Source organism: Cyphellophora europaea, assembly GCF_000365145.1.
Source record: "Cyphellophora europaea CBS 101466 unplaced genomic scaffold supercont1.3, whole genome shotgun sequence".
Lineage (NCBI taxonomy): Eukaryota > Fungi > Ascomycota > Eurotiomycetes > Chaetothyriales > Cyphellophoraceae > Cyphellophora > Cyphellophora europaea.
The window spans coordinates 1713406-1740631 of NW_008481809.1; the positions used below are offsets into that span (position 1 = coordinate 1713406).

Genomic DNA, 27226 nt, shown 5'->3' on the forward strand with positions numbered 1-27226 from the left:
GACTTTTGAAGACCTACCATTTTACTTTACACCTTTGCTCTTCATAAGCACCGTGAGCTCTCTTCAAGCACCTTTATCCGCAGTATGGCCATAGGATGACTTGACAGAAACGTCTTGTGCCTCTCCAGCGCGTTCATGGTTCTCATGTACCACAAGTTCAGCTTCATGTGAAACGCCCGCATCTGCCACGCCTCGTTGATGTCTTACCCGCTTCTGACGACGTCGCTCAGAGAAAACCGCGGTCCCAATGACCAGTGATCCAATAATCGTTGCCAAGATGCTGTAAGGGAGCACAGTCGCAATATCATTGGTGCCCTGGTAGTCCGATCCTATCGATACTTGATGAAAACCTACTCGACGCATCAGCGATCGCCTCAACAGAGGAAAGAGCCCTGCTCACCAATCCCACCATTCGCTATACCGATCAAAATCACGAACCAACCAAAGCTCATGTGCATCCACGCCACCCACGTCCTCTCCGGCGCTTTCACCCATCGCGCGTTACCGCGTTTCGCACTCTCACGCTGCCACAGCTTGTGGTGCCACCACCCCAACAGCAACTGGACACAAGCCAGTCCCGTAATAACCACGCCCAGAACACCGTGCAGCGTCGGCGACGAGCCAAGATCGGTCTTCAGCCGAGTCCACAGAATAACCCCGAGAACAAAACCGGCGACGTATACGGTGAAGCCGGCGACCTGGACCCACTGATGGATGCGCACAGCCATGGACGGTTCTTTCCAGTAGCGGAGCAGCATGACGCCGATGGGCCAGAATGCAAGGACGGCAGAAGCGCAGAGAGCGGCGTGAGCGTGGATGAGCTTGTGCGTCGATCCGGAGGAATCTTCGTCGTGATCCATGGTTGGGGCACATGTGCAAAGAAAAGGATGTGCTGATGAGCTAGCGAGATGGGGTTGGGGTGTAGCGAAGATATACGCGTCGTACAAACGGTCAAGGCTTTTGCATGCGGGTACGACAACGAGGGTCCTTCGCCACCTTGAAAGAGCTCGATCGCGACTCGATGCATGCATCAAACGACATGACTGTATCCACTTCCTGATGGGTTGATGAAGCTAAGTCAGAAAATGACCAAAACACCAGCCGAAACCCAGCCAAAAACATAATGGGTCGGCCTCGACGGCCAACGCGTATACCAACTAGGAAAGCAAACCAGCCCAGACCCGATACGACCCTCAACCATCGGCAACAGCAACCTCCTGCCTCACCGCCTCCAGTACCCCAGCAGATGGCTGACTCTCCTGTTCTGCCACCTCTTTCTCTCTCCTCTCAGCGTACAGCTCCAACAGCGCCTCACTCAGCGCCCGAATCCCCATCTCAATATGTCCCTCGTTTCCCGTGATGCTGTAGCCCATGTGTCCAAAGCGCACATACCTAGTCCCCACCTCGACGTGCATGCCCGCCGCCAGCGTCACGCCCCGCGCCAGCACCCTGGCCAGCAGGGCCTTCGCCTCGATCCCCTCCGGCAGCCACAGCGCCGTGACGGCGTGGCTCTGATCCTCCTCCCGCTGCGCCAACAGGCGCAGCCCCAACCGGCCCGCCGCCTCCTTGACCTGCGCGCTGCGGACGCGGTGCAGCTCCCACGTGCGCTCCATGCCCACCTCGTGCATCAGCTGCAGACTCGCGCCCAGGGCGCGCACGACCTGCGTGGGCGGCGTGGCGAAATACCCGGGCTCCCCGGCCTCGTACTTGCGCATTACCGGCAGCCAGCGCGGCAGGCTGGCGTACCAGGTGCGGGGGCGGTCCGTGACGGACTCATCTAGCGCCAGCGCCATGGCGCGCCCGCTCACCATGAGCAGGCTCAGGCCAGGGGGGCAGCCGATGGCCTTCTGGCTTCCCGACAGCACGATGTCGAGGCCCCACTCGTCGAAGCGCAGCTCCTCGGCGCCGAGGGAGGCGACGGCGTCGGCGATGAAGAGCGTGGTGGGGCTGACGCGGTCGAGCAGGGCGCGCAGGGCCGGCAGGTTCGTGCGCACGGCGGTGCTGGTCTCGACGTGCGTAGCTACCAGGGCCTTGTATTTGCCTGTGGCGAGCGCGGCCTCGACTTCGGCGAGGTCGACGGTAGCGCCAACGTCAGGGGCGCGTAGCACCGTCACGTCCTGACCGTACGCGGCTAGGCAGGAGGCAAACGCGTCGCTGAAGAAGCCGGTGCTCAGGCATAGCACGGGGCTGCCGGTGGGGAGGAAGTTGGTCGCCACAAAGTCCCAGCCGAGCGAGCCGGACCCGCCCAGGACGAAGGGCTGGGAGTCTGGTGAGCTGGTGAGGAAGAGGCGTCGGACTTGGCGGAGCACGGTGCTGAAGACTTGGGCGAAGGCGAGTGTTAGGTGGGACTCGGCCGGAGAGGCCAGAGCGGCAAGGACGGCCGGTGCGACTTCTGTCGGGCCTGGGGCTAGGAGGAGAGGGGTCGTTGGTGTATATTTTGAGAGGGGCAGGGCTGTGGGTGGCGTGGTGCTAAGGGTGGTGATGGGATGGTGGGAGTCGCTGGTGAGGCGCAGAGGGACGTGCTGCGTGACGGTGGTTGTCATCTTGCCTGCGGTTGAAGATGTGTTTTGGTTTGTCGAGGATGATTGCCAGTCAAGGACGAGAATGTCTTTCACTGGATTCAAAACAGAAGATTCAGCCTGCAAACACTTGTCACATATACACATACACACTTCCGCGTGGCAAGAAGGTACCATCATCGTCTGTTTGTATACCTGCCTTCCATGTACCCACCATGTGTCCTGCTACAGGGAACCCCATATGCAGGCTCACCATATGCCCGATTTCAGCCGGCGAATGATACGTAAGCATGGGCGATGGCTTGAACGTTCATCACTCGGACTGCGCCCTACGTTGCAGGATATTGGGACCCGGCCCCGGGGAGGTCTCCATCCTCGCTCGCGATTGCCTGCACCCGCGGGAGGCTGGCCGTGCGGCCTTCTCAGTTGCGCCTCCGCCCTGGGAAGGCAAAGCACCTCCCAATCGGGTAAGCCTACACCCCTGGCGATATGCTGTGGGGAACACGATCTGTGCCAGACCTCACACAAGGGCAACTGGACTCGGGCTTGAGAGGGCTGAGCTTATCATCACGGCTTGCTGTTGCGTTTGCCTTATCGTTGTTTTGGCTCAATTGAAAGACTATTGGCTAAGGTTGCAAACGAAACATGGACGGTCGGGTGATCGATCAGGCGAGGCCTAGTTGCTCACTCATGGCGTTTGGTCTACACGAACTTGATTGCTGGGTGTTCATTCAAACGATCAGAATTGTAGGGGTGGTCTTCGCAAACAAGTCGTAGGGTCGCAGAAGAAGCGGAAGATAGTGCGCCGGCGTTCTCAGGAGACGGAGTGCGGGGAGGACGTCGAGGGTCTGTCAAGCAGGGGATATCATTGGACCAGTAGATCTTGCCTTTGTGGAGGCAAGGCTCGCCCATTCAGGGCCCCTTTGCTCCCTATGACATCCGCCGTCAAGGGCGCCAAACCCAAAATCGTCACCCAGGTGGGGGGAAAGCATTTCCTATTTGAGCATTGTCAACCATTTTCTTTGGCTCTTGTCGGCACGAGGATTAACGCGCTTGCAAAGAGAGAGAGAGAGAGAGATCTGGGGATAGAAAGTTGATACTGATAGAGAGTGTCGACGCCATTGTCATTGTCACGTGATCTCCACTGCCTGTACCAAAGTCTGCACCACCTGTACCATGTACTGTGTTCTGTCTAGCATTCTAAGGACGAATGTCTTGGCCGCTATCTTTTCGCCCTCGCCGCATGCCAAACAGCTGCAGCACCTCGGTCCAGAATCCATTCGGGGCATCGGTGAAGCTCGCCTCATAAGCGTCAATGACTGGTCGTTCCCACACGAGGTCAATGTCCTTGGCCTTCTGCCAGCGAGTCTTCTTGGCCAGCTTCCAACCAAGGAAAAGCACGATGTTGAAAATCTGCAACGTGTAGTTCCGGAAAAATGACTGCATGCTCCAGGGCACGAAAGATGTGTATCCGTAGCACAAGCAGACGAACACAGTGGCGATGGCCCCGATCCATGCACAGTAGGGTTGAAACCATGCCGTATAGGGCAACCAGCGGCGGTCGAAGTATTGTGCCCGACACGCGCGGTAGAACATCAGGTACGTGGTGCAGATGACGGTGAAGTCGATAAGAGCGCCCGCCGTGATGACGTCGATTAGCCAGACGAGCACGGTCGATGAGTTGCCTGACAGCTGCAGGAAGGAGAGGAAGGGGAAGAGCATCGTCACCGCCAGCGCGAGAATCGGCACCCCTTTGCGTGTGGTCTTGGTGAAGACTTTTGGTGCATGGCCGCTCAGCGCGAGGCTGTACAGCGTTCGGCTCGCGCAGTAGGTGTAAGTGTTGCCGGCGGAGAAGATGGATGTTATGATGAGCGCGTTAACCACGTGTGGGAGAGCTTCGATGCCGAGGTTGCTCATGGCAATCACATAGGGCGACGCGGCCGCGGTGCCAGCGCCATGTCCGCCTCCGTGGAGGATAGACTGGAGCTTGGGGTCGTTCCATGCAACCACCGTACCCACGCAAAACGCTGACACCACGAAGAACAAGACGAACCTCCAATACATGACCTTGTATGCTGTCTTGATGTACGCTCGTGGTCGCTTGGTCTCGGCAGCTACCATGGCGATGTATTCCGGGCCGACCACTGTGAATGCTGCATTCCACAAGCATGCTAAGAAGCCTTCGAATCTCGACAAGTCGCCTCTGGAAGATCGTAGAGAGTTCTCAGCGAACGGATTGGCCCAGTGCCGAAACCCGTAGGCGTCTTTTTGAGGGTTTCCACCCACCATCGTCACAAAAGTGAAGAGAAACAAGATGAAGATGAGGATAACCTTGCCGGACGAGAGCCAGAATTCCGCCTCACCATACCCGCGGACCGCAAGGACGTTGGTGGACGCGTATGCCGCAATGACGGCCGCGCACACGGCCGCGACCGGTATGTCGTCCCGCCAATAGCTCAGCACCAGGTTGATAGCTGTGATCTCAAAGGGGATCAGAAGAGCCTCGTAGATGAAGAAATTCCATCCCACCATGAACCCGAGCGCCTCGTCGGTAAAGTGGGAGGCGAGACGAATAAAACCTCCAGATACGGGATACAGCACCACCATCTCGGCCACCGAGTTGGTGATGCAGGCCATCACGCAGCTGTAGATGGTGTACGCCAGCAGAAGGCTCAGGGGCCCACCTGCAGCGAGCCCATTGCCGATGGAAATAAAAATGGCTGTGCCGATGGAGCCGCCGATGGCGATCAGCTGGATTTGCCGGTTGTTGAGATGGCGCTGGAGGCCGTCAACGTTGTCGGTGATGGTCACACCGGATTCAATACTGGGCGCTTCCGAATAAGCGTCGTGGTCGAGATCTTTTTCCATCTTGATCAAGGTTTGGTAAGAGAGGAAAGGGTTCCAACGGTTGACTGGTAGCCGTGAATGCATGGTTTCCGCCGCCTACGGAAGGCGCTTTTATATCACCATCCACCATTGTCTCTCCATTACTAAGAACAATTCCGTTTCGTGGGGAGTACGGGGCGGTGTCCGGGGTCTCCAGAGAATGGATCGGCTTGCTGTCGGCGGCACGCGTAGTGTCGTTGTCTCTTTCCCCATGTGGGTATTTCCACTGGAGCCAGTCTTCGCTCCGTGGAGCTGTTTCTAAGCGTATGATACGTTGCTGGTGCAGAATTCGACCAAGCTTGGGAACGGATCCACGATCATATGCAATTAGACGTGGAATTAGTGGAACGTTCGACGGCAGAAAACGGCATCGACAACAAGCTAATACTTCCGAGGGTCGCTAGAAGAACATTCAGGGGCACTTTCCGGAAAAACAGTGTCATAAGTCTCCACTCGAGTAAGACGGTGCTTGCATTTGACTATGTTGGACCGGGTTCGCACGTAGGAAGAAGCAATAAACCAAGGTGCTGATCCTGGCAGGCTCTAGTGTAGTTCAGACACCAGTGTCTTTCTAGCATAGTAGAGACGTTTCATAAGTTTCCCCAGCCTCCTGTATCGCGAAACCTCCCCGGGCAAAAACGTTGGGCTCCAGGGAGAAGACCCATGTCCGTATTCAAAACGCCAAGATGATCCTACATCTGATGCTCGCTCAAGAGGCTACTCGCTACCAAACAATCTGCTGTTGCTGTGCCGGGCTGCACGCCAGGCCTGAACAAAATTCAACATCCTCCTCGCTAGTCGATGCATCCTGAACTGGCGGTGGTGCAGCCGGCCAGATCTCCCTCCGTAGCGTCTGTTCTCGTTTATAGTGCTTCATGACTTCGTCTCGGAGGATGGCCTGGAAATATAGGGGGCCCTTTTCTAGGTCAGGGTGCATCTCACCATTGGTGAATACATGCTGGTTGAGGTTCTTTTGGGTCAGATCGCACAGGTATTTGTCATCGGACAAGATGGTCTTGTAGAGCTGATTCACTTCCTGAAAGTCCTCTTCCGAGGAATTCTTGTTGCGATAGACTTCGTATTTTAGGGCAGTCTTGGAGGCACCAATTGGCACGAAGCGTTGGAGGAAGAAAAAGTGTGGCCTTAACCGCGTTAGAAATGTTCTAGGGTGAAAATGGCGTATACTCACGAGACATTCATAGAGGCATTAGGAAAATAAAATGTGCTTGCAACCCTCTGGTCGTTCGCGGCTCCTTGAGGCGTTGTCGTGGTGCTGTGCTGAATTGACATTTTGTCGGTTTTGACGGAAAATGATACTAGGTCTGCGATGTTCCCGGTATCCGAATCCACGGCAATCGTAGGATAGCGTTCGTTAAAGCTGTCGGCGAGAACCTTCCAGTTGTGGTCGCCTTCCATCTCCCATGTATGATCAAATTCGTAGTCGTCAAAGTTGATGCCCTCAAAGCGCTCTTGGAGGTCAACTTGGCCAAAGTCTTCATCCCAGGGGATCTCTGGTTTGGCTTTGCCGTCTAAATTCGCCCACACAAATCCGTTATGATCGATGTGCACGTGAACAGGAAACAGACTGTTCCTGCTCTTATCAAACGTGGGTAGATCTTGGTATCCAGGAGCTTTAGCAAGCTTGCCATTAAGACCATATGACCTGGATAACAAGTCAGAAACAAATCAGAGGTCACTGCATTAGTACTCACCATCCGTGATATTTACAAGAGAAGATCTTGGCCGTCCCCCTTTCCTCGGTCACAACAGGAAATGCACGATGTCTGCAAACATTGTGGAAGCCGTGTATCCGGCCGTCGCGGTCTTTGGTTATCACGAATTCGAAGCCACCAGTCTCGTATTTGAGAAAATCGCCGGCTTTAGAGAGACGTGTCTTGTGGGTGACGAGCAGCCATTTTCTTGAGAAAACGGCTCGCCTTTCAAGCTGGAACATGTCGTCTGATGTATACCATGATGCAGGCAAGGCTCTTGTTGCCCTCTTTCCTTCCTCTGGTAAAGTGGGGCCACCATCGCCCAGACCACCAGAGACGGACGGTACCATGGCTGTGGTGAGGTTTTGTGGTAGATAAATTTAGGTTACAAATTATGCTGTTCTGAGATCAAGGCAACGACGACGAGGTATCTTGCTATATCTTATCGTTATGTGGTATCTCAATTATGGTCAGCAGCACCTTAAGGGGAAGGATGTCCCATTGATAACGGGGGTGCACTAGGCGAAGGTGGCGCCCCGAACCGGGTTAAGCATAGAGTCTAGGCCCCATCGGGAGGAATGTCCTCCCTCGCTAGAGAAGCATGACCTACTCTGAAATAACAGGTCTTTGAATCCCGCCGTTGACTCGTCACCATTGTCGATTCCGGTTATCATATTACCTGTCTGAGTTGCACGTGCCTACTCGCATCTCACACCGAGGGGGTGGGTGATATTACTATCACTATCGTGTTTGTATCACTGCGTCGCAGGTGTGATACGTTTACTGAACTAACAGTATGGGTTGGGAGTCCGCATGACTGTAAGACTTAAGACAGAAACGACGCTCGTGGGAGGGCATTAGGAAGAGGCCGTTTGGCCTTCCGCCAATCTATCGTCAGCTCTCACATGGCTGACAGCCGGACTACATGATCGGCACCGGCAAGGAACATGACCGGGCTATGGACGGATGCGGCTCATGCTCATTACTGTGACTTTGGTGGCTGCAGTTCAGGTTAGAGCACGGGAAGAGTTGCTGATGGTAGTCCTTCCAGAAGGTCTGGGGCTTTGTCCTGGAGAACGGGAGAGCTGGTGATACGCCACTCCAAAGCAGCCTATTGCAGACCCTGTAGAGCACGGGCAAAGAAGCCAGAAATGAGTCGGACATGGTCTCCGGCATGTTCGTAGTCGAGAAAGTGTTGTTTCCAAGCTATCACAGCCCAAGGCCCTGATGTGGTGTGCACCCCGGTCGATGATGACGGGGGCGGGGACGGCTAACCACATTTAGGTATGTAATCCATGCAGGGTGCGTTTCGAGCGATGCACCAACGTTTACCGCCACTGTTGAAATCGGTTCTATTAGACACTAATGCCGTTGATGCTGGATGTTGGACTATGCTACGCGGAATGACACAGAACTATCTAGTTATGACAACACTCAGACTTTGAAGGTTGGTTGTACTCAAGTTGGAGTTGTTTCTTCGGTGTATCTTGGCGTGCAAGTGTTATCTCAAGAGAACTACGTTTGTCATTTACAGGGGCCACCACGAATGAGGATGCGCGATATGTAGCATTGAGCCGAAGCAGGGAGAAATTCGAGATCAGTTCCCCCGGAGTGGTTGAACTCTACATTACTCACAGATAAGAGGTATTGAGCAAATATCCGAGTGCATTAGGGAGCATTGGCGCACCAAGAGTGACCATACAGGCTACTTAGGGTAAGTGGACACCTGCATGCGCTTGATTGGTGACCAGGTGGCTGTCAATCCAAGGCAGCGTTCTGCACAGAGCTTCCATGATTTCAACATACTTGAGCTGGCTACGATCAGAAGCAATGTGGATCGCGTCAAGCAGAGACTGCCAATTCTTGCGCCCTAATGATGTAAACCTCCACCTGCAGCTCATCCTGCCCGGACTGCGACGCCTATGTCAATGGTTGATGACGTTGACTACAAGGTAATTATGGTGAGGGACCTTTGACGGCCAGCACCAACCGTGATCATCGAGTCCATCTGCTTTACAGCACCGAAATGAGACCTGCTATACACCGAGCTTCAAGGTACTAGAGTGTCTCCCTGGTCTTCTTCTCTGTGTGCCCCCGAGACCCAGAAAACCGCCTCAAGTGGTGGTGAAGAGCGAGGGAATAGGGTGTCCAACCAACGCGGTCGGTACAACAGGACATCCTATGTTATCATGTTCTGGAGCCTCTGGACGCCTTAAAGGACCTCGCAGTGACACGCCAGGCCTAGGACAGTTGAACGGACGGCCTCAATCTCCCCCAAGCATTGGTGGATGCGTCTTCACGAAAATACGGGGGTGAAAGATGGGTGGCTTCGGGACTTCAAGACAGGTAAAAGCTGCTCTGCTCGCATAGGACTAACCGGTTGCTTAGCAGCGCCAGAAGCATTCGAAAGACCGCTGGGAATACGGACAATGTCTGGTTCACATACGGTGTCGCCCTCTCTGGAAGCACTTACACATTCCAGCAGATTCTCCACACACTCACATGGCGAAACACTAACTCAGGTGTCGGTAGACCCCGAGAAGGATCCTTAGCGGTTGATCAAGCACAAGCCGGGCGGACGAAATTGGGGACCATGTGCTCCGACATCTGCCCAGAGCAAATCTGCAAGTGATGAGCGCACCGCCAGGAAGTTCTTGGTCGAGACAATAAGATTCGTGCCGTCTACCTGGTCGGAGTGGCTGTGGCAAGGAGCCGATAGCAGGGAGGAAGAGCCGCAAGCCATCGAGCCGCCCAGGTCCACTAAGGCGGCGAGGCCGCCACTTGATGGCCAGTAGCTATGTTCTGCAAGGCGATGGACACCCTCGCTTAGGTGCCGTATTGTTCATTCACTGCGTTGACGACAGAAATCTGTACTTCGCAGTCGATGCTGGCTGTATACATTGACAGTATCCTCATGGTACTACAGTAGTATCTGATCAGCCGACCATATTGGCCAACACGGGCTTCGTTTTCGTGTATACAAAGCTATCGCTGCCTGTCAACCTCCCCCAAGTACTCTCACAGCTAGAGTCCCAATCCACCGAGTATACCGGCGCCGTCCCAGCAGCGGGCGTTCTCCCACAGGCTCGGATCCTACTCCAGACAAAACCTCCCTACTACGTCTAGTCCATCCCCTTTTGAGGATAAAGTTGCCGAGAAACTCAAAGCCAAGCCTGGGCTCGATGTCTATTCTGGGTGTAGTCACCCATCCCGGTGTGCAGTCCACCCGGGTCGTGCACACGACCTGCGACGGGTTTAGCCCCTTATCTCTATAGTTGGTGTTCTGGAAGGCGTCGGCAGCGATATCTGTCATTCATAAGAGACCGTCTTCGCCGCTTGAGAAGTTCCGTGATCAGTTTCATTGGACTATCATCACTCATATTCTTCACGACATACACGTTCACCATCGACTACCGCCAGGCCTCACATCACACGTTTCGGCGACTAATTCAAGATAAACCCATCTTTCTTACTCGAGGAACCAACACATCGCTCAGGTCGAGCGACTCGCTCTAGACAGCGAAACCCTCGCACGACCTCTCGGACACCACTCGCCACCCTCACCACATACACAAACCGCCAGAATGGGCTCCATAGCACCTGGCCCCCGCGTCGTCATTGTCGGCGCGGGTATCGTCGGCACCAACTTAGCCGATGAGCTTGTCTCTCGTGGCTGGCGGGACATCACCGTGATCGAGCAAGGACCCCTGGACATGCCGGGCGGCTCGACCTCACACGCCCCTGGGCTCGTCTTCCAGACCAATCCTTCCAAGACCATGACGCTGCTTGCCCGCTACACGGTGGAAAAGTTCCTCGGCCTCGAAAAGGACGGCCAGTCCTGCTTCAACCAGGTCGGTGGCCTTGAGGTTGCCACCACGCTGGAGAGGCTCGAGGAGATCAAGCGCAAGCACGGCTACGCCGCGGCGTGGGGCATCGACGCCAAGCTCATCTCCCCTCAGGAGTGCCTGGCTCTTTACCCAGGTCTGAACGTTGATATGGTATACGGTGGTCTGCATATCCCTAGCGATGGCCTCGCGCTGGCCGCCCGCGCTGTGCAGTTGCTGATTGAGCGTACGCGCGAAGCCGGCGTCAAGTACCTGGGCGGTACTCCTGTAACGGCCATCGAGCAGGCGAACGGCCGAGTGACGGGTGTCACCACGCCGGACGGCAGCGTGCCAGCCGACATCGTAATCAGCTGCGCCGGTTTCTGGGGTGTCGAGCTGGGCGCCATGATCGGCTTGCCCATCCCGCTTCTGCCGCTGGCCCATCAATACGTCAAGACGAGCTCGGTACCCGCGCTCAAGGAACGCGGCAATGCACTTCCCAACGGCGCCACCCTACCCATCCTGCGCCATCAGGATGCCGACCTCTACTACCGCGAGCACGGTGACACTTACGGTATCGGCTACTATGGTCACAAGCCCATGCCCATTCGCGCCGCGGATCTGGGCGTCACTCCGACAGAAGTGGACGAACACCACATGCCCTCGCGGCTGGACTTCACGCCCGAAGACTTTGCACCCGCGTGGGAGGAGAGCAAACGACTCCTGCCCGCCATGGCGGACACGACGGTCGAGATCGCCGACGGCTTCAACGGCATCTTCAGCTTCACACCCGACGGTGGCGCGCTGGTGGGCCAAGCCCCCAACCTAGACGGGTTCTACGTGGCCGAAGCAGTGTGGGTGACCCACTCCGCGGGAGTGGCGCGCGCGGTGGCGGAGCTGCTGACCGACGGACGCTCGCAGATCGACCTGGCGGACTGCGAGCTCAACCGCTTTGAGGAGGTGCAGCTGAACAAGTCGTACGTGGAGGAGACGTCCAAGCAGAACTTTGTCGAGGTCTACGACATCATGCACCCGCTGCAGCCGAAGCTGAGCCCGCGCAACCTGCGTCTCAGCCCCTTCCACGCGCGGCACAAAGAGCTGGGCGCCTTCTTCCTCGAGGGCGGCGCCTGGGAGCGGCCGTACTGGTTCGAGAGCAATGCCGAGCTGCTCAAGGAGCTGCCGCAGGAGTGGCAGCCGGTGGGGCGCGACGCGTGGAGCTCCCGCTTCTACAGCCCCATCGCGGCGGTCGAGGCGTGGAAGACGCGCACGGCCGTCGCTCTCTACGACATGACACCCCTGCGACGCCTCGAGGTGACGGGACCGGGAGCCGTGGACCTGCTGCAGAGGCTGTGCACGGGCGACGTGGGCAAGAAGCCCGGCGCCGTGACCTACACGCTCGTCCTGAACGAGCACGGCGGCATCCGCAGCGACATTACGGTGGCGCGCATCGAGCCCAACCTCTTCCAGATCGGCGTCAACGGCCCCGTCGACACGGCGTATGTGTCGCGCGAGGCCCGCTGGCAGCGCGAGCGCGACCCCAGCAAATGGGTGGCGGTCAAGGACGTCACGGGCGGGACCTGCTGCATCGGGCTGTGGGGCCCGTTGGCGCGCGAGGTCATGGGCGCCGTCAGCAAAGATGACTGGAGCAACACGGCCAAGGGCCTGCGGTACTTCCGCGTCAAGCGCGCTGTCGTGGGCGGCGTGCCCGTGACGGCCATGCGGCTGTCGTACGTGGGCGAGCTGGGTTGGGAGCTGTACACGAGCGCCGAGCACGGCGTCAAGCTGTGGGATGCGCTGTGGAAGGCCGGCCAGAAGCACGGCATCATTGCCGCTGGTCGCACCGCGTTCAACGCACTCCGTCTCGAGAAGGGCTATCGCGCTTGGGGCGCCGAGATGACGACCGAGCATAACCCTTACGAGGCGGGTGTGGGCTTCGCCGTCAAGGCTGGCAAGCAGGGTTATGTCGGCCAGGAGGCGACTGAGGGCCGCTCTGTCGACACCGCCAAGCAGATCTTGCGCTGCATCACCGTCGATGATGGCCGGTCGATGATTCTGGGCAAGGAGCCCATCTACGTCAACGGCCAGGCCTCAGGGTACATCACCAGCGCCGCCTACGGGTACACGGTTCAGAAACCAATCGCGTACGGCTGGCTGCCGGCAGGCGTCAAGGAGGGCGACTCGGTCGAGATAGAGTACTTTGGCCGGAAAGTCAAGGCGACGGTGACGCCTGAACCGCTGTACGACCCGAAGATGGAGCGCCTGCGTGGGTAAGTTGCTCCCGGGGAAGAAAGAGAGCACTTTTGTGGCAAGTTTTTAGCATCATGATGAGGCCCAGAGACCTTTTGCATATACAGCGCATTTTTTGTCGCTCGAGAGGCGTTACTATCGGGAATTGCACGACTTAATAGTAGCAATGGACATTCTCTTCACGTTCTTCACTGCTCGACCCGCCTTTTCCGAGTTTCAGCACGCATACCGGAATCAACGCGCACTAACTTTCCATGAACCGCTCTAGTACTTGATCATTTTGCCGGCTAGAATGTCACAACCATAAGTCCCGAATCAAACGGAATCCTCGCCCTTCTCCGCAGCCAGGTGTATATCCTGCGCCACATGTGCGGGCGGCTCACGGGCAAGCAGGGCAGAAAGCCCGATCTGGGCCTCGATCTCCTGCATGCGCTCGGTGTCGGCTTGCGAAGTGCCCTGGGATCCGAAGATGATGTCCATCTCCTCGAGACTCAGGCGCTTGGTCTCCGGCACGAAGAACCAGATGAAGGCGGCGCCGATGAAGGTCAGGAGGCCGAAAAGAATGTAGGTGCCATATGTGATGCCCTCGAGCATGTCGGGCGTGACTTGGCCGACGATGAAGTTGTTCATCCAGTTGGAGGAGGCGCCGATTGATACGCCGTACGGACGGGTGCTTAGTGGCCAGATTTCAGCAATGAGGATCCATGCGCTGCGCGTCGCGTTAGCGATTAGCTCGTCAATGCGTCCAGAGCTGGGAACTCTTACCAGGGACCCCAGGAGTACCCGAAGTGGACAACGAACAACCAGACCATGACAACGGCAGCCCAACCAGCAGCAGGTTGTTGATCGAAGCGATCGATATTTCGAGCCAAGATAACAGCAATGATCAAATGGCAGATACCCATGCCGATGGCTCCAGTCGCGAGGACCGGCTTGCGGCCAACGCGGTCGATCCAAAGCACAGCTGGAATGGTGGCGATAAACATGACGATGCCGACGACACCCGTGGCCAGTAGGCTGGTGGTATTGGAACTTAGGCCAAGCTGGGCGAAAACTACACTCTCGGTTAATTTGGGTTGGTGAAACAGCTGGACCTGAAAGAGAAATGGAAGGGAGCAGCATTTGACGCTGTGACTCACTTGCAGGGGCATAGTACAAAATGGCGTTGATGCCGGTCCACTGCTGGAAGAACATGGTGACGGTGGCGACAATGACACGTCTGAACATGGCCTTGGTCTTGAAAAGGGCGAAAATTGCAACGAATTGCAGCTTGAAGGTGTTCCATGCTGTCTGCTCCTGCAGATGGGGAAATTTCTCTGCGATGCTGCGCTTTTCGAACTGAGACTGAGCCTTAATCTCAAGGAACTCCAGCTCGATCAGTTCGTGGCCCGGGTCTAGGCCGCGGAGGTGACACAGAATCTCCCTGGCTTCCTCCTCGCGGCCGTGATGTATCAGCCAGCGCGGCGAGAACGGCATCCAAATCATTCCAATGAGGAGGATGAGAGCTGGGAATAGCTGAAGACAGATCGGAACCAGCCAGGCGGCATCCGACTGGGTTTCTTCAGTGGTGCCGCCGATGTAGTTGGTGCCGTAATTGATCCAGAAACTGATCATGATACCGAACGTGATGGCAAGCTGCTGCAAAGCGACAAGAGCACCTCGAACCTCCGGAGGTGCGCATTCGGAGTTGTACAGTGGCACGATCATAGACAGGGATCCAACGCCCATACCCCTGCGAAAGTCAGCACGGAAGGGTATGGTAACTCGGCCCAACGTACGTGATGAATCGTCCTGCAAGGATTTCTTGATGTCCGCCTACAATTGAGCATGCTTGAATGACCACGCCCACAATGAAGACACTCGAGGCAATCAAAATGCCGTACTTGCGAGAGCAGACCTCGGCAATGAATCCGGAGAGAATTGCGCCGAACCAGGCGCCCAACTCCAGGATGGCCGTCAACCAGCCCTTCTGCGTGGGATTGTCGATGTAGCCGTCGGTATCTGCGACAGTCATTATCCGAACATACATCGACGCTGGGCTACTTACGCTTGCCAAACGATGGCATGGCCCTGTGTAGGAAGGAAGAAGCATAATCAGCATGTATGTTGAGAACAAAAGGCGTTCAAAGGATGTGCTGACCTGACCAGAGAATATATGATAAAACAGGACTTACAGGATACCACTGAACATTCCCTGGTTATCTATCCAGGAAAGGACTCCGTCAGCTCGGCTCAATATACTCGGAATTATTGTCGCTAGGCATATCGCTCGTGGCATACTCACTGTCGAAGAAGTTAGTTATGAGCATCCTAGACGGCAACACAAGCACCAGCGCGTGGCTGTTGTGAAGTGGGTATGTTTCAGCTGTGACAGATGGACACAGCAACCTTACACGGCGCCCAAGATACGTCTCGGACGCTTCCTCTCGCCAACCTCATAGAGGCTAACAAAGATGAGTGAGAACTTACCATCCGTAGAGCACCCCGCCAATACAGGCAAATGCAGCAATACTAGCGACACGAGCATTCTTAAAGAAGGCCCGGGCACCACTGGCGCCCATCAGGGCCTGACGGCGTTTGGCAGCTTCATCGAAGACGACAGCGGCGCCGCTGACTCCAACCATTTTGATGGCTTGTAGCGAAACGAAAGTCTCTCTCAATCTGCAGTACAGGCCCGTGAGATGGGGTGACAGCGCCTCCGGCCCTGAGGTAATTCAGCACTTAGTTATGTACAGTCTCTACATTAGCCGTCGTCAATTTCAGGCTCTCACTTGCCCAGTGTTTACCCGCGGGCCGGTGGTGGCAGCAGGAAGCTTGGCCTAGTGGTCGCCGGCACTTGTCAGCGGAATCAATCATAAGCATCAATCAGGTTCGAGCAAGCACAGCCAAGGCCTGGGGACGTTGTCTCGGCATGGAGACCGTATGATCCGATGTGTGCTGGCCGATTGGGGTCATTGCAGATCAAGTGCTATTCAGCCTGAATCTGCAAGCAAGCGAGCAAACCAACATGGGCAATGGCGCCGATGAAGAGTAGTCTGGTCAAGTTTCGCGACTTGGCGTCTTGGTACCGCTGAAAAGAGGCGAAATCCGGGGCATGGGCGGAGGATTTGGGTCCGGATTCTGAGGGTGGAAAGCGCCGCAGACTCGCTTTTGTACATGCTAGGAATTGGTGGCTGTGGCTCTATGCCTGAATTTCGAAAGGTGCTTGTGTTCCTACTGTAGGTCAATCGGTCACGTCTTGCTGGGGGGTTGAACGAGCGGGGGGTGCTCGGCGCCAAGACTAGAACGATTCGCCCGGAGCCCGGACGACACCCTGTTTCGGGAGCGAGAGGGCTCTCCCGGTGTGCAGCAGATTAGCAAGAACGGCCCTGTTGCTGTAAGAGAACATCTCGTATCAGCAGCCATCTTTTCTTTTGTCCTCTTTGCTCTTGACATAAACTAAGCCGTAGTACGTGGTCAGAATGGGACCTTGATCAAGACTGGGAGAAGCAAGGGCATCGGCTTGGGCAAGGTGCTTCATTCTGCAAAACACCTGCTAAGTCTCAACCGCCAGTCCTTTCTCCGGTCGTACCAGATCACCACCTTTTGTCGACATATTCCAATGTGCACTTTTTGCGACTGCAATCTGTCGTCAATCCAATACTCGGAAATCGATCGAATGTAGAGAGGGCGGACCGACAGCCAGCCACGTTCATCAAGCTCGTAAACGGCAGCCAGCCACGGCCACACTCATCCAGCCTCGGTCCAACCATCAACGCCCGAGAAGTGTGATCAAAGTCGACGAGCCGCAGGCTGCAGGATCCAGCTGTATTCATGACATGTCAGCGTGCTCCAGGAGGTCTGGACACCACGGTCCACAGTATCCCCATAGGGAGTGATTCAAAGGGTTGAAATTTCTTCTTTCTTGCTGCGTTGACTGCGGGGAAAGCTTGACGCGGCATGACCCGTAGCTTTGCTGCGGTGTGCACATCAGCCGAAACTCAGATCGGATATCACAGCCATTGATGGCTCGCCAAGTGTTTTCGCGAGTTGTCAATGACCGGCTGAAGCTGTCCGAGGCGCACCACGCGGCGCGCCCCTGGCCCCAGCTGAAGTCAATGCGGGGAGTCGGTGATCAGCTGCTTTGAAGGACTCATCTGGTCACTTATGCTCGCTGTGTCACACTACGCGTTTGAGATGACTAGGTATGTGGCCCAATTGATGGTCTTCTGCAACCGACACCGAGAAGCTCAGGAAGGTCAAGGTACCTTTCCCAAAGCTAGGCTGACGGGCTGGGGGCCTGGATACTGCCTCCATGACTAGGACCTCTGACCGACAACTTCTAGCACAATTGGTTCTTTTTGCGAGTCGTGCGCCCGCGCCTAGATCTAAAGTTAGATAGGTTCCTAAGCTTGGCCGTCCCAGTCCCATGTCAAGGTTCGAGGCATGATCGCTTCACAAATGCAATCTCTCGCGCGGTATAGTTTCGAGGCCTACCAACCGGCCCTACCTAGGCCTCGTGAAACCAGAAGTGCAGATCTGCAGTCTCCAAGTGTTGCGACTCGCTCGTAACGCAGATGCATCTAGACCCATGATTCTATGCGAGGGCCTTACACGCCGCTGGAGCGGAGTGCAAAGCATGAGTCGGCCACGGACGGGAGTGATTTGGGCTCGTACCGATCGACAGGAGGGGGCTGATGGATATCCAATCACGAAAACGCTGAATTTTTATTTGTCTAACAGGTGTAAGCCTCAAGCACAAGCTTCAGGCCCATATTCTGAAGCTTTCTACCGATTTTGGATACGCGGTACCTCACCGACTCACCGTACCCTTTTCAGTCCGTAATCTGTAACTTTGCCATTGAATCTATAATGTGAAGAAATACACCCGACTCACATCAGCTAGCCGCACATACGTCTTCTCGTACTTGGCACTTTTGTACCAACACCTGAGGCTTTCGATCACGAGCTGACTGTACTTTAGCTGCGCGAGACCAGAGATCCTATCCAGTGAAAGAAGTCGTATTTGTTTCGTTCACGTGTCATTCGTAAAGACTGTGCAGCAGCTGAAAGCCCTTGCATTCCGTGGCTGCATTGACAACAGCAGCTTCATGGCATCGCAGCCTATGCGTTTCCGGCCCTAAACACTTGCTGTCCTGCTTGAGCAAGTCCAGACCGCCAGCCACACGAGCAACCAACTGTGTCGATTCCTCTGAGTGTTCGAGAGTCTTGGCCGTCATACGATTAAGATAAAGCTCGCAAGTATCCTTGGGGCTAACACAGCACAGTCACTTCATCTCCCGGGGCACTTGTTCTGAAGCACTTGTACTACCAAGATCTCAACACTTTTATTCTGACATAACTGTGACCGGCAACGATAATGGCTGGCCAAATTACCCCAGAAGGACAAGTCCTTCCTCCTCGGAACATCACGGCACCTGCTCCTCTCCTCAGCCTCCGAGGATTCCATTGGGATACTGTAGACAAAAAGCTTGCTCGTCCTCAGCTCAGCCAAGACCGTGATTCAAGTGTATCCAGAGGCGAGTCTCATGACGATGCAGATGTTGCGAAGGTACAGGAGCCCTTCGTCGCTGCCACCGCGCCGTTGTTGGCCCGTGCAGCAGCGGTACCGGCAGCACCTGCAGCACCAAAGGCACCAGTACCACAGCTACCACAAGAGCCACTGGCGCTATCCGGGCAGTTAACAACACAGCTCGGCCACGTGTCGGGTCGACCTAAGCCGGGCCCGCCGAAGTTCCCACTTGAACAATTTCAGGGCGCTTATGCTGGCAACGGATTCAATTTGATCTTTCGTCCTCGTGCCAATAACGACGACACGGTTTTTGAAAAGAAGCCCAACCCAGGGAATGGCCTACCTCCAGACAATATTCTCCAGCTGAGCCTTACCACGGAGCAATTGACGTTTGGAGCGACACTTGGCAACATACCAAACCGTGGACTCTTCGAGGAGCCTAACATCTTCCTCACTGGCTTGCCATATTTGCAAACTGTCCAAGACGTCACAAACCCGGAGACCGGAAAGGGTGATAGGCTTGACCCTACTGACATTCATTTCGAACCTGGAGTATGGCTCAACGTTCCCAAGGCAACCTTCAACCCGAGGGACAGCGTAGTGCGCATGGCATCCATACCACACGGCACAACTATCAACGCACAAGGCCTCGTTCCCACAAAGACCAACAGCGGCCTCGGCGGAGCTGCCAGTCGTCCAATTTTCGATGTCATTGACACCACACCATTCTTCACCGCCTCTGGGAAGAAGCAAGTATTCCCTAATATGAATGCAGCCGACCCTGCCACCTTCAGAATTCCACAGAATCTTGAAAGATTCAACGACAAACCGGACAGCAAAGGTGTCATGGGAACTGGCTTGATCACGACGGAGATCATCAAGAACCCAAACTTAATCCTCGCAAAAGCTACTCAGACCCAGAACATAACAGAGACAATTACCTTTGAGGTCTCCACCGGATTCCCAACAGCCGAGCTCAATGGCGGCGGAACAACCAATATCTCATTCCTCGCTGGCAAACAGGCCCCATTGAGTACTACCCAAGCTCCAGACCCAGCAAAGGTCCTCAACCCGGAGAATCCAATCGCCCATGCAGCCTTCATGAAATCCAAGTTCTGGATCGAAACGGTACAGTACGACGTCTTCGTCCCCAAACTAGCCGAAAAGACCACTCTACTGCTGTCACCGGAGATCCCGGCGGGCTCCACGGCGCCAACCCCTGTATTTGCGGTCACAACACCACCTAACGGCAACCCCCAACGAAAGAAGATCACTATCCCCGGCATCCAGATCCAATCCTCGCAGACAGTGAACCTGAATTTCGCACCGCTCACTTGGCCGCATGTCAGTGTCGCGACAATGGTGCCCAAGGATCCGCAGCCGTTTCAGATGACTTGATGAGGAGAGTTTTGAGGGAAATCAGACTCGTGTTTCTCTGGCAAGTGGTGATCAAAAAGGTGGCTACTTCAGCTGACGTTGGTCTTTCTTCCTCGGGACTTTTCGGGTCTATGAAGCGGCTTCAATCACGTATTCCATATGCTCGCGCTTTGCGGTCCGCTATAGTCCTAATTGACGAATTCAATGCACACGAACAGACCTATGCTTCTCGTTGTCCAAAGTGCTCGCCCAACCCGGGATGGGTCTTTCTGTCCTGTTACGATTCCCGAAGCGGCTACTACTGTCCTGCGTTTAGTGCTGCTTTATCTAGCAGTTAGGTGGCAGACACTAGACTGAAGCTTTCATGGCGTTCTTGCCGGTACTTGGCTGCCGCTGGGCGGTCACTTCCTTGGATTGTGTACTGCTAGTAGTATACTGTGCATTGAGCTCATCTCACTGTCGCTGAATATATGCTGATAGATAAGACTGAGAAGCTCGGCACGTTGAGTCATTTCTCAAATTTCGCATCTTGTCGGGAAGGAAAGTAGGCATATATGTGGCAGTAGCTGCTGCATAGGATATCTTGTGGCAAATCTAAGTAGAACTAATCATCAGATTGACTAATAAGCTTGTGTAACAATATGGGGTACCAAGGGAAACGTTTCGACGATGTTAGCGGGAGCCCGCGTGGTGGCACAGCGAGCGTTCTCCAGCTAAGGGTGAGCTCAGGTCACCAGCTCTATGGAACAGTCTGGACAACGACTGACGAATAAACTCCTTGGGCCCCAAGACTGCTCGCGCAGGCATGATATATTTATGACACAGACAGTAGTAATAATACACATTTGGAGAAACGCTCATAATGACGCTCGCTTGCGTGAAACTCATCGAGACGCATAAAGACACCTCAGATATAACATACCCTCCAGCTCCTCTCGCAGAAACTAGTCTCCCCAAACGGACATCACGTCCTCCGCGCGCAACACAACAGTCTGCGCCACCAACTCGCTGGTGGCTTAGAGGCATTTACGTCTGGAGTGACCGGTGACACGGGCTGTGGTGGCTTGACGCGGACCCACTGCCAGTGGCCGTCGATGAACTGCCGCACGACGTGGCCGTCCTGGCGGTACCGCACTGCCAACGAATCAGTCAGCACTGAGTAGCACGAATTGTCCGTGGCGAACGTAGACACGGTATCACGACGCTCATGCGGAAAGACGAATGGCGACTGGTGCTTGGTGGGTGGCGAAGACGGCTGTGTGGGAAGCTGCGGCAATCTGGCCAGTGTCGCTTTCAAGACGTCTCGCGCTGTAGGCTGCGACCGTGGCCGGAGCATGCTGCCATCAGCGCACGTGTCGTCAGACTGTATGGTGGGCAAGGAAGCGGGAGCTGTCCTTCTCTTGGAGCGCCAGCCCGTCGCTGGCGCGTGTGAGCCCTGCCAGCGCTTCGCAGATACGGGTGATTGACTGCTTAACGAGGTCATGCTGCTGATAGAAGACCTACCGCTTTTGGATGTCCGATTGCTGGCAGTGCTTTGAGTGACAATGGTGACCGCACTGCCATTCGAGCTCACGCAAGAGGGGGCACGAGTGTTAGGAACGGCGTGCCTCAATGTTGAGCGGCGATTTTGTCGTGAATGCCTCTTGACGATGGCATGATTGGCACTCGGTGATGGGGGAGATCCAAAACTAGTAGACAGATTGCCGGTCACGTACATGTCCATCATAGTCATATGATGGGTTGCAGTAGATGCCTGGCTGTCGAGTGTGTCTGAGCGTCCATGTGGCTGGTTCCGCGTGGGATAGAATGGCGACCATGGCGCTGGGGATAGCGGCGCTAAATCGGTGAACGAAGTATATGTACAACTCTCCGAGTCTGGTCGTTGCTGCGATGGGGAACTTGACTTTTCCTTCGGCGAGAACAAATCTTTGGCAATGGCAACTTGCTGAGGCTGCTGCAGCGATAGTCGGACAAACGATTTGAGGTTCTGAGACACACGCTTGAACGCAGCAACGACAGAAAATGGCCCAAGCAAACTGGGGTAAGGGAGGAAGCTGAAAGCAGAATCATGCAAAGAGTCAGAAAAGCGACTTTTGGGCGGAGTGTCTTCGTGCTGCGCTTGGGCCTTGTATAGACACGTCCGCTCGATCGCATCTTCTGATCCTGCATCTAATCCCACGTTATCCTGAGCCCGCAGACAACTGCGATCTGCGCTGTCGCCATGCGAAAGTGACTTTTTCACATTCGATATTGGTGTGGGAAGCTTCTTTGGCATTGCATGTGTCTGCCTTGTCTGGTGGACTGTTTGGTGGCTTACCGAGTGGATGTCAGTCCAGAGAATTATTGTCCAGCGGGAATCTCGGGCGCGGCACGCGACCTGGCCAGAGTCATATACATTGTTTTGATCCTCGTCATAATGGCGAGGGAACAAAGACAACAAAGGAATGCACTTCTGTCCAAGGCAGATGTCGAAAGGAAGCAACAAAGCACTTTGGCTATTTTTGGTATTCATTCGTACCTCGAGATTATGTAGTGACTCCCATTGGGCGGAGGTGAGGGATAGAATGATTGTCGCTAACCTCTGCGGTGAGATAAATGAGTGACTAATGAACAAGTTGCTGACGGTAACAAATCACGGGAAAACGAAATACTAGGTACGTGTCCAGTAAGCCCACCTTCAGCTTTTCTCCATAGCTATGTCGTTTAGTCAAAGCCAGGGTCGATGAGTACCGCTAAGACAGCTTAATACTGCCCTGTGGTCACGCAGAGCGGGCAGTATTCTGTATCAGGTGGATTGTTGTCCGACTACGACTCCCCAGTTGCTGCACTGAAGGCATACAGTCACTGGAAGCTTTGCCGAACTCTTGCAGCTCAAGCACAAAGGTGTCTGATTTCTGGTCTACAAGAGTGTTGAGGTGACTGGCCACTTTCTTGTAGGGCCACTCAAGGACAGCTACACCTTTTTCACACGGACGATCTCAATTTTCCTATTCTTGGGACTCTGCATGGTCGTCCACGGGCACAGCTGGCCTGTCAAAGGGATACTTACCCGCACATTGGCAATGCTGATAGACATCGGCGCATTGTTTCGACAGACTAACAAACATGTCACACTACGCGCAGAACAGCGTCTCTGTGAACCATCCCACATCCAGCTCGTATAAGTACCTCTGAGGCTCTCAGGGCCTGATCCAACCGCCCATCCGGTCCTGGGGGTCATATCTTCTCTTCACCTCTCGTAACGTGTCATAATGTCCACCGTAGACGCGCTTCATGTCATGGAACTCCTCTAACGCATTCGGAATCGGCATGTAATCCTTGCTGGCCTCACCAAGGATCTTCGGACCATCCACCTCCACCAGTTCCCGAGCCTTGGCGTTCTCCTCCTTACCGGCCTCGGGAGCGCACCCGGCACCGATGAGCAGCATGTGCTTGTAGCCCAAGGGCCGCGGCCATGCGGACGAGGCGCGCGAGGTGAGGCTGTCGCGGCACGAGAAAAGCTCGAAGAGCAGGAAGCCAAACTCGCTCACGCTGCTTGGCTGCTCGGCCACCTTATTCCACCAATCGAATGAGCGGACCACATGCTCCTCGGTCATGGTCGACAGAGCCATGGGCGTCCAGTACTGCTCGTTGCTTCCTTTGAGGTCACCGATCCGGTCTGTTCGCCGTCAGTTGCAAAGGCACCTGTTCCACTTTGTGTAGTCGACTCACCTTGGAGTTGGCACACCTCAAGCATCGTCATGCCTCCTATGGTCATGTCAATCGCACCCTCAATCTCCAGCGCCCATTGGAACTCTTTCCGCCCGTGCTCCTCTCCCAGCCCATCATAGGCATGAACGACCAACATGTCCGCCTCACCACCGCCCCCCGCCAGGAGCCTCAGCAACTCCTTCTTCATCACATACAAAAACAGCGACACCTTCGGATGCACATCCTCCCGCCCACACATGCTCGCAATCCCCCTTGCCACCTCCCTGACCTTCTCCCTCGGCAGCAAAATGGGACCAGCCCAGATGCGCCCATTCTCCGGGAACGGCTTGACCGCGAAGCGAAAGCGGGTGACGATGGCGAAGCCGCCCTCGGTGCCGCGCAGCGCCCAGAACAGGTCCGGATGCGACGACGCCCAGGTCACGGTGCCGTCCGCGAGCACCAGCTCGGCGTCCAACAGGTTGCTGGGGTCGGACACGCAGCCGTACTCGTGGCTCAGCCAGGAGAAACCCGAACAGAGCGTGCTGCCGCCGACGCCGATGCAGAGCGTGCGCGCTGCGACGACTATGCGCGAGCGGTGTTAGGGTACGTTTCTGCGGGAGGTATCGTGAGGGGGGTGGGGGAGAATTTGGCAACGGGGTCTGACGGGTAAACCGACACCAAACTTACTCATCTCCTTGGGCGCCACCTTCTCCATCTGGGTATAGAGCTTGGCCCAATTCGCTCCCGCACCCAACTCCACCGTGCCCTTGTCGCCATCATACTTGAAACCATCAAACGCCGTCATGCTGATCAACACGTCGCGCGCCGATGCCGAGCCAAAACCCTGCGAACGCACATTGTACTGCAGATCTGTGCTGGAGAGATACTTGACAACGCGGGACAGAGTGTCGACGGAAAGCGGGCGGATGACAACTTGTGGGCGTTGGTTCCGGGCGGACGACCAGGTTGATGACTCGGCGGCGTAAGTAGGTGACGCGGGGCCAATGTATTCGTCTTCGGAGACGAGAGCGCGGAGGCGCGCGAAGGGGTCGGTTTGCGCCGGCGACATGGCGTCAAAGGGGAAATCTAGAGGACGTGTTGTAGTGCTAGCTAGGTGGCAGCGCTGACGATCCAGAGATCATGCAGCAACAACGTGAACAATGCAGATGCCTGGCTCTTACTGTTAGGCCAGGGTTTACCATCTTATATATGCAGCATACTACGTTTCATCCAGGGCGGGTTGGTGGACCAAACAATCCGCGGTCATTAACAAGGACGCCTTGAATGTAATCAGTAGAAGGACAATTAGTCCACAAGCGTGGCAAGATTTGCGAGGTGGATTTAGAGAGTTTGGTGCATGGACCTCTAAAGGCTGTAGTGGCAACGAGCTGTGGTCTGCAAGCTCCATCGGTGCCTACAGACGCGTCATAGCGAAATATGTATTACAGTCTGGTTGCCCTGTATGAATGCCCAGAGACGAGCGCTGGTCGTATCGGATTCGCCGTTGGTACCGGATTCGGTATGTAATCGCAAGAAGGCCGCTTTTGATTGGTCCATTTGGTCCCCAATACATGTGCAGTAAGGCGTCCAGCCTTGGCATGCCCTTTGATGCTCAAAAAACCCCCGAGCACTTGACAAACGGCACAGCGGGTAGGTGTTGCCTCGTCGTACTCGGTCCCAGATTGTATGGGCCGGTCTCAGCACTGGACATGAGAGGACAGAGGACACACCGCAAGATGTCCTGTGCTGTGCTCACTCATGCTGTGGTCCAGGCGGTTGACACCAATCCCGGGGCTCCGTTCGGCTTCGTTCAGTCATGGCCTTCGCGTCGGACGATCCTGGCTGTGTATGACAGACGGTCAGTCGTTCGTAAAGAGCTCGAATGGACGCCCGGCATTCAGAACGGCAAGGAAGCCATTCTTCCGGGCTTTCCCTGGACTGGTATGCTGGAGTGACTGTAGCGTAAGCCACAGCATGCGTGGTTGAATCGGCCATTCAGGATGAAGGCTCGACTGGTGACCGAGAGCCAGGCTTCCCAGGCTCGGGGTTTAGGGCTTGACTGATGATGCCGATGACCACAATCACAAGACCGTGTGTGGGTGAAACGCTCGCAAGTCATCGGTTGGTCATCGCCAGTTCCACAGCACACACCACGAGTGAGCTGGTTGCCGGGGGCCTTTACTGTGGGAGCTCCGTTTCGGCCGCACCAACGCTTCACCAATTCCCACGTCCTCTTCGACCTCTCCCTCTTCCGCCTCCGCCGCCATAGCCTCCACCACCGCCAGGCTGTCCAAAGCCTCCATCTCCACCGCCAAACCCAGCCGGGCCTTGCGGAGGCCCTCCCATCATGCCTCCACCCATGCCCATCATCTGCTGCATGAACTGTCCCTGATCCATTTGAGTAGGGTCCATGCCCTGCGCCATCATGGCCTGGAACATCTGCTGCATCTCCTGCTCGCTTGGCATGCCTTGCATTCCGCCGCCGGCACCCCCTGCACCCGCACCGCCGCCGGGACCAGTTGGCACTCCTGACATCCCGCCGCTCGGAGCTCCTGCCCCGGGTCCAATGCCTTCGACGAACATCTTGATCTGCTCGGCTTCGGAGTTGATTTCCTTGACCTGTTTTGGCATCGTCTGTTGCTTCAAGCAGTAGCTCGCCCATGTGAACTCGTCGAACCCGTAGTTGAAATAATCGGTGATGTCTGCGCCGGGTTTACGCCATGGCTTAGTGGCGTCGCCAGGGAAGTCGGTGTCGAAATCAGTAGACAATATCGGCTTACCAGTTGTAGGGTGCACAGGATTGCCATTAGGGTCGAGCTTCGAGGTGTGACGCGCAGGGTATTCGCTCCCGGGCTTTGAGTCGGCGTCGGCCGGGTCTGGCTTGATATCGATGGAGCGGGACTGAGACTGGGAGATGCGAGTGGGAATTTGAGATTGAGGTGAGGCCGAACGGCGGTGTTGCTCGGAGCCGGATCGTTGCGCATTCGAGGCTTGTCGCTGCTTCTGCTGTCTAAAGGGATGGTTAGCGTGCGGGCGAGACGGGATGGGTGACAATACGTTTTAGGTTCTGGCTTGGGTTCCTCTTTTGCGTCCGTTATGAAGTTGATATCTTCCTATCTGGCCGTCAGCAAGTGTGCCACCCCAGGCGGCGGGGACGCCTACATCACTATCGTCTTCTACCTCCTCACCCTCTTCTTCGCCATCATCTTCGGTCTTGATCTTGGACTCGTTGGTAGGCTCGTTGGTGGGGTAGATATCGTCGTCATCGGAGTCCATCATCTTGGCGATTAGTTAACGGTAGAGCAAAGAACCGTTGAGTACAGATCAGTGGCTAGTTAAGGGAGCAAAGAGCTGCGGTCTTCGAGACCGAGAAGCAGTCCGTCGTGACGAGGCTGCATCCCCACGGTAGCAAGGCTGCGTTGCTTAAGCCAATCGGCGTTGTCAAGGACTTGGCGATCG

The 27226-nt window shown here is 55.6% G+C and overlaps 9 protein-coding genes across 9 annotated transcripts; 2 read left to right on the forward strand and 7 right to left on the reverse strand.

Moving 5' to 3' along the window:
• Positions 1 to 374: 374 nt before the first annotated feature.
• Positions 375 to 860, reverse strand: HMPREF1541_03547 (uncharacterized protein; the record flags this gene model as incomplete). The annotated part of the gene is made up of 1 exon (XM_008717898.1): positions 375 to 860. One exon carries the CDS (start codon positions 858 to 860, stop codon positions 375 to 377), a length of 486 nt encoding a protein of 161 aa, XP_008716120.1.
• Positions 861 to 1193: 333 nt separating this feature from the next.
• On the reverse strand, positions 1194 to 2543 carry HMPREF1541_03548 (uncharacterized protein; the record flags this gene model as incomplete). The annotated part of the gene is made up of 1 exon (XM_008717899.1): positions 1194 to 2543. The coding sequence occupies one exon, from the start codon at positions 2541 to 2543 to the stop codon at positions 1194 to 1196; it is 1350 nt and encodes a 449-aa protein (XP_008716121.1).
• A 1176-nt stretch (positions 2544 to 3719) lies between these two features.
• On the reverse strand, positions 3720 to 5387 carry HMPREF1541_03549 (uncharacterized protein; the record flags this gene model as incomplete). The annotated part of the gene is made up of 1 exon (XM_008717900.1): positions 3720 to 5387. One exon carries the CDS (start codon positions 5385 to 5387, stop codon positions 3720 to 3722), a length of 1668 nt encoding a protein of 555 aa, XP_008716122.1.
• A 742-nt stretch (positions 5388 to 6129) lies between these two features.
• Positions 6130 to 7467, reverse strand: HMPREF1541_03550 (uncharacterized protein; the record flags this gene model as incomplete). Its single annotated transcript, XM_008717901.1, has 3 exons — positions 6130 to 6547; positions 6595 to 7068; positions 7118 to 7467. 3 exons carry the CDS (start codon positions 7465 to 7467, stop codon positions 6130 to 6132), a joined length of 1242 nt encoding a protein of 413 aa, XP_008716123.1.
• A 3234-nt stretch (positions 7468 to 10701) lies between these two features.
• HMPREF1541_03551 (uncharacterized protein) lies at positions 10702 to 13212 on the forward strand (the record flags this gene model as incomplete). The annotated part of the gene is made up of 1 exon (XM_008717902.1): positions 10702 to 13212. One exon carries the CDS (start codon positions 10702 to 10704, stop codon positions 13210 to 13212), a length of 2511 nt encoding a protein of 836 aa, XP_008716124.1.
• A 291-nt stretch (positions 13213 to 13503) lies between these two features.
• On the reverse strand, positions 13504 to 15812 carry HMPREF1541_03552 (uncharacterized protein; the record flags this gene model as incomplete). The annotated part of the gene is made up of 5 exons (XM_008717903.1): positions 13504 to 13897; positions 13954 to 14242; positions 14328 to 14920; positions 14967 to 15227; positions 15658 to 15812. The coding sequence occupies 5 exons, from the start codon at positions 15810 to 15812 to the stop codon at positions 13504 to 13506; spliced, it is 1692 nt and encodes a 563-aa protein (XP_008716125.1).
• A 2735-nt stretch (positions 15813 to 18547) lies between these two features.
• HMPREF1541_03553 (uncharacterized protein) lies at positions 18548 to 20098 on the forward strand (the record flags this gene model as incomplete). The annotated part of the gene is made up of 1 exon (XM_008717904.1): positions 18548 to 20098. One exon carries the CDS (start codon positions 18548 to 18550, stop codon positions 20096 to 20098), a length of 1551 nt encoding a protein of 516 aa, XP_008716126.1.
• Positions 20099 to 23256: 3158 nt separating this feature from the next.
• HMPREF1541_03554 (uncharacterized protein) lies at positions 23257 to 24836 on the reverse strand (the record flags this gene model as incomplete). Its single annotated transcript, XM_008717905.1, has 3 exons — positions 23257 to 23735; positions 23789 to 24349; positions 24455 to 24836. 3 exons carry the CDS (start codon positions 24834 to 24836, stop codon positions 23257 to 23259), a joined length of 1422 nt encoding a protein of 473 aa, XP_008716127.1.
• A 1145-nt stretch (positions 24837 to 25981) lies between these two features.
• On the reverse strand, positions 25982 to 27046 carry HMPREF1541_03555 (uncharacterized protein; the record flags this gene model as incomplete). The annotated part of the gene is made up of 3 exons (XM_008717906.1): positions 25982 to 26777; positions 26825 to 26880; positions 26930 to 27046. The coding sequence occupies 3 exons, from the start codon at positions 27044 to 27046 to the stop codon at positions 25982 to 25984; spliced, it is 969 nt and encodes a 322-aa protein (XP_008716128.1).
• Positions 27047 to 27226: the final 180 nt, after the last annotated feature.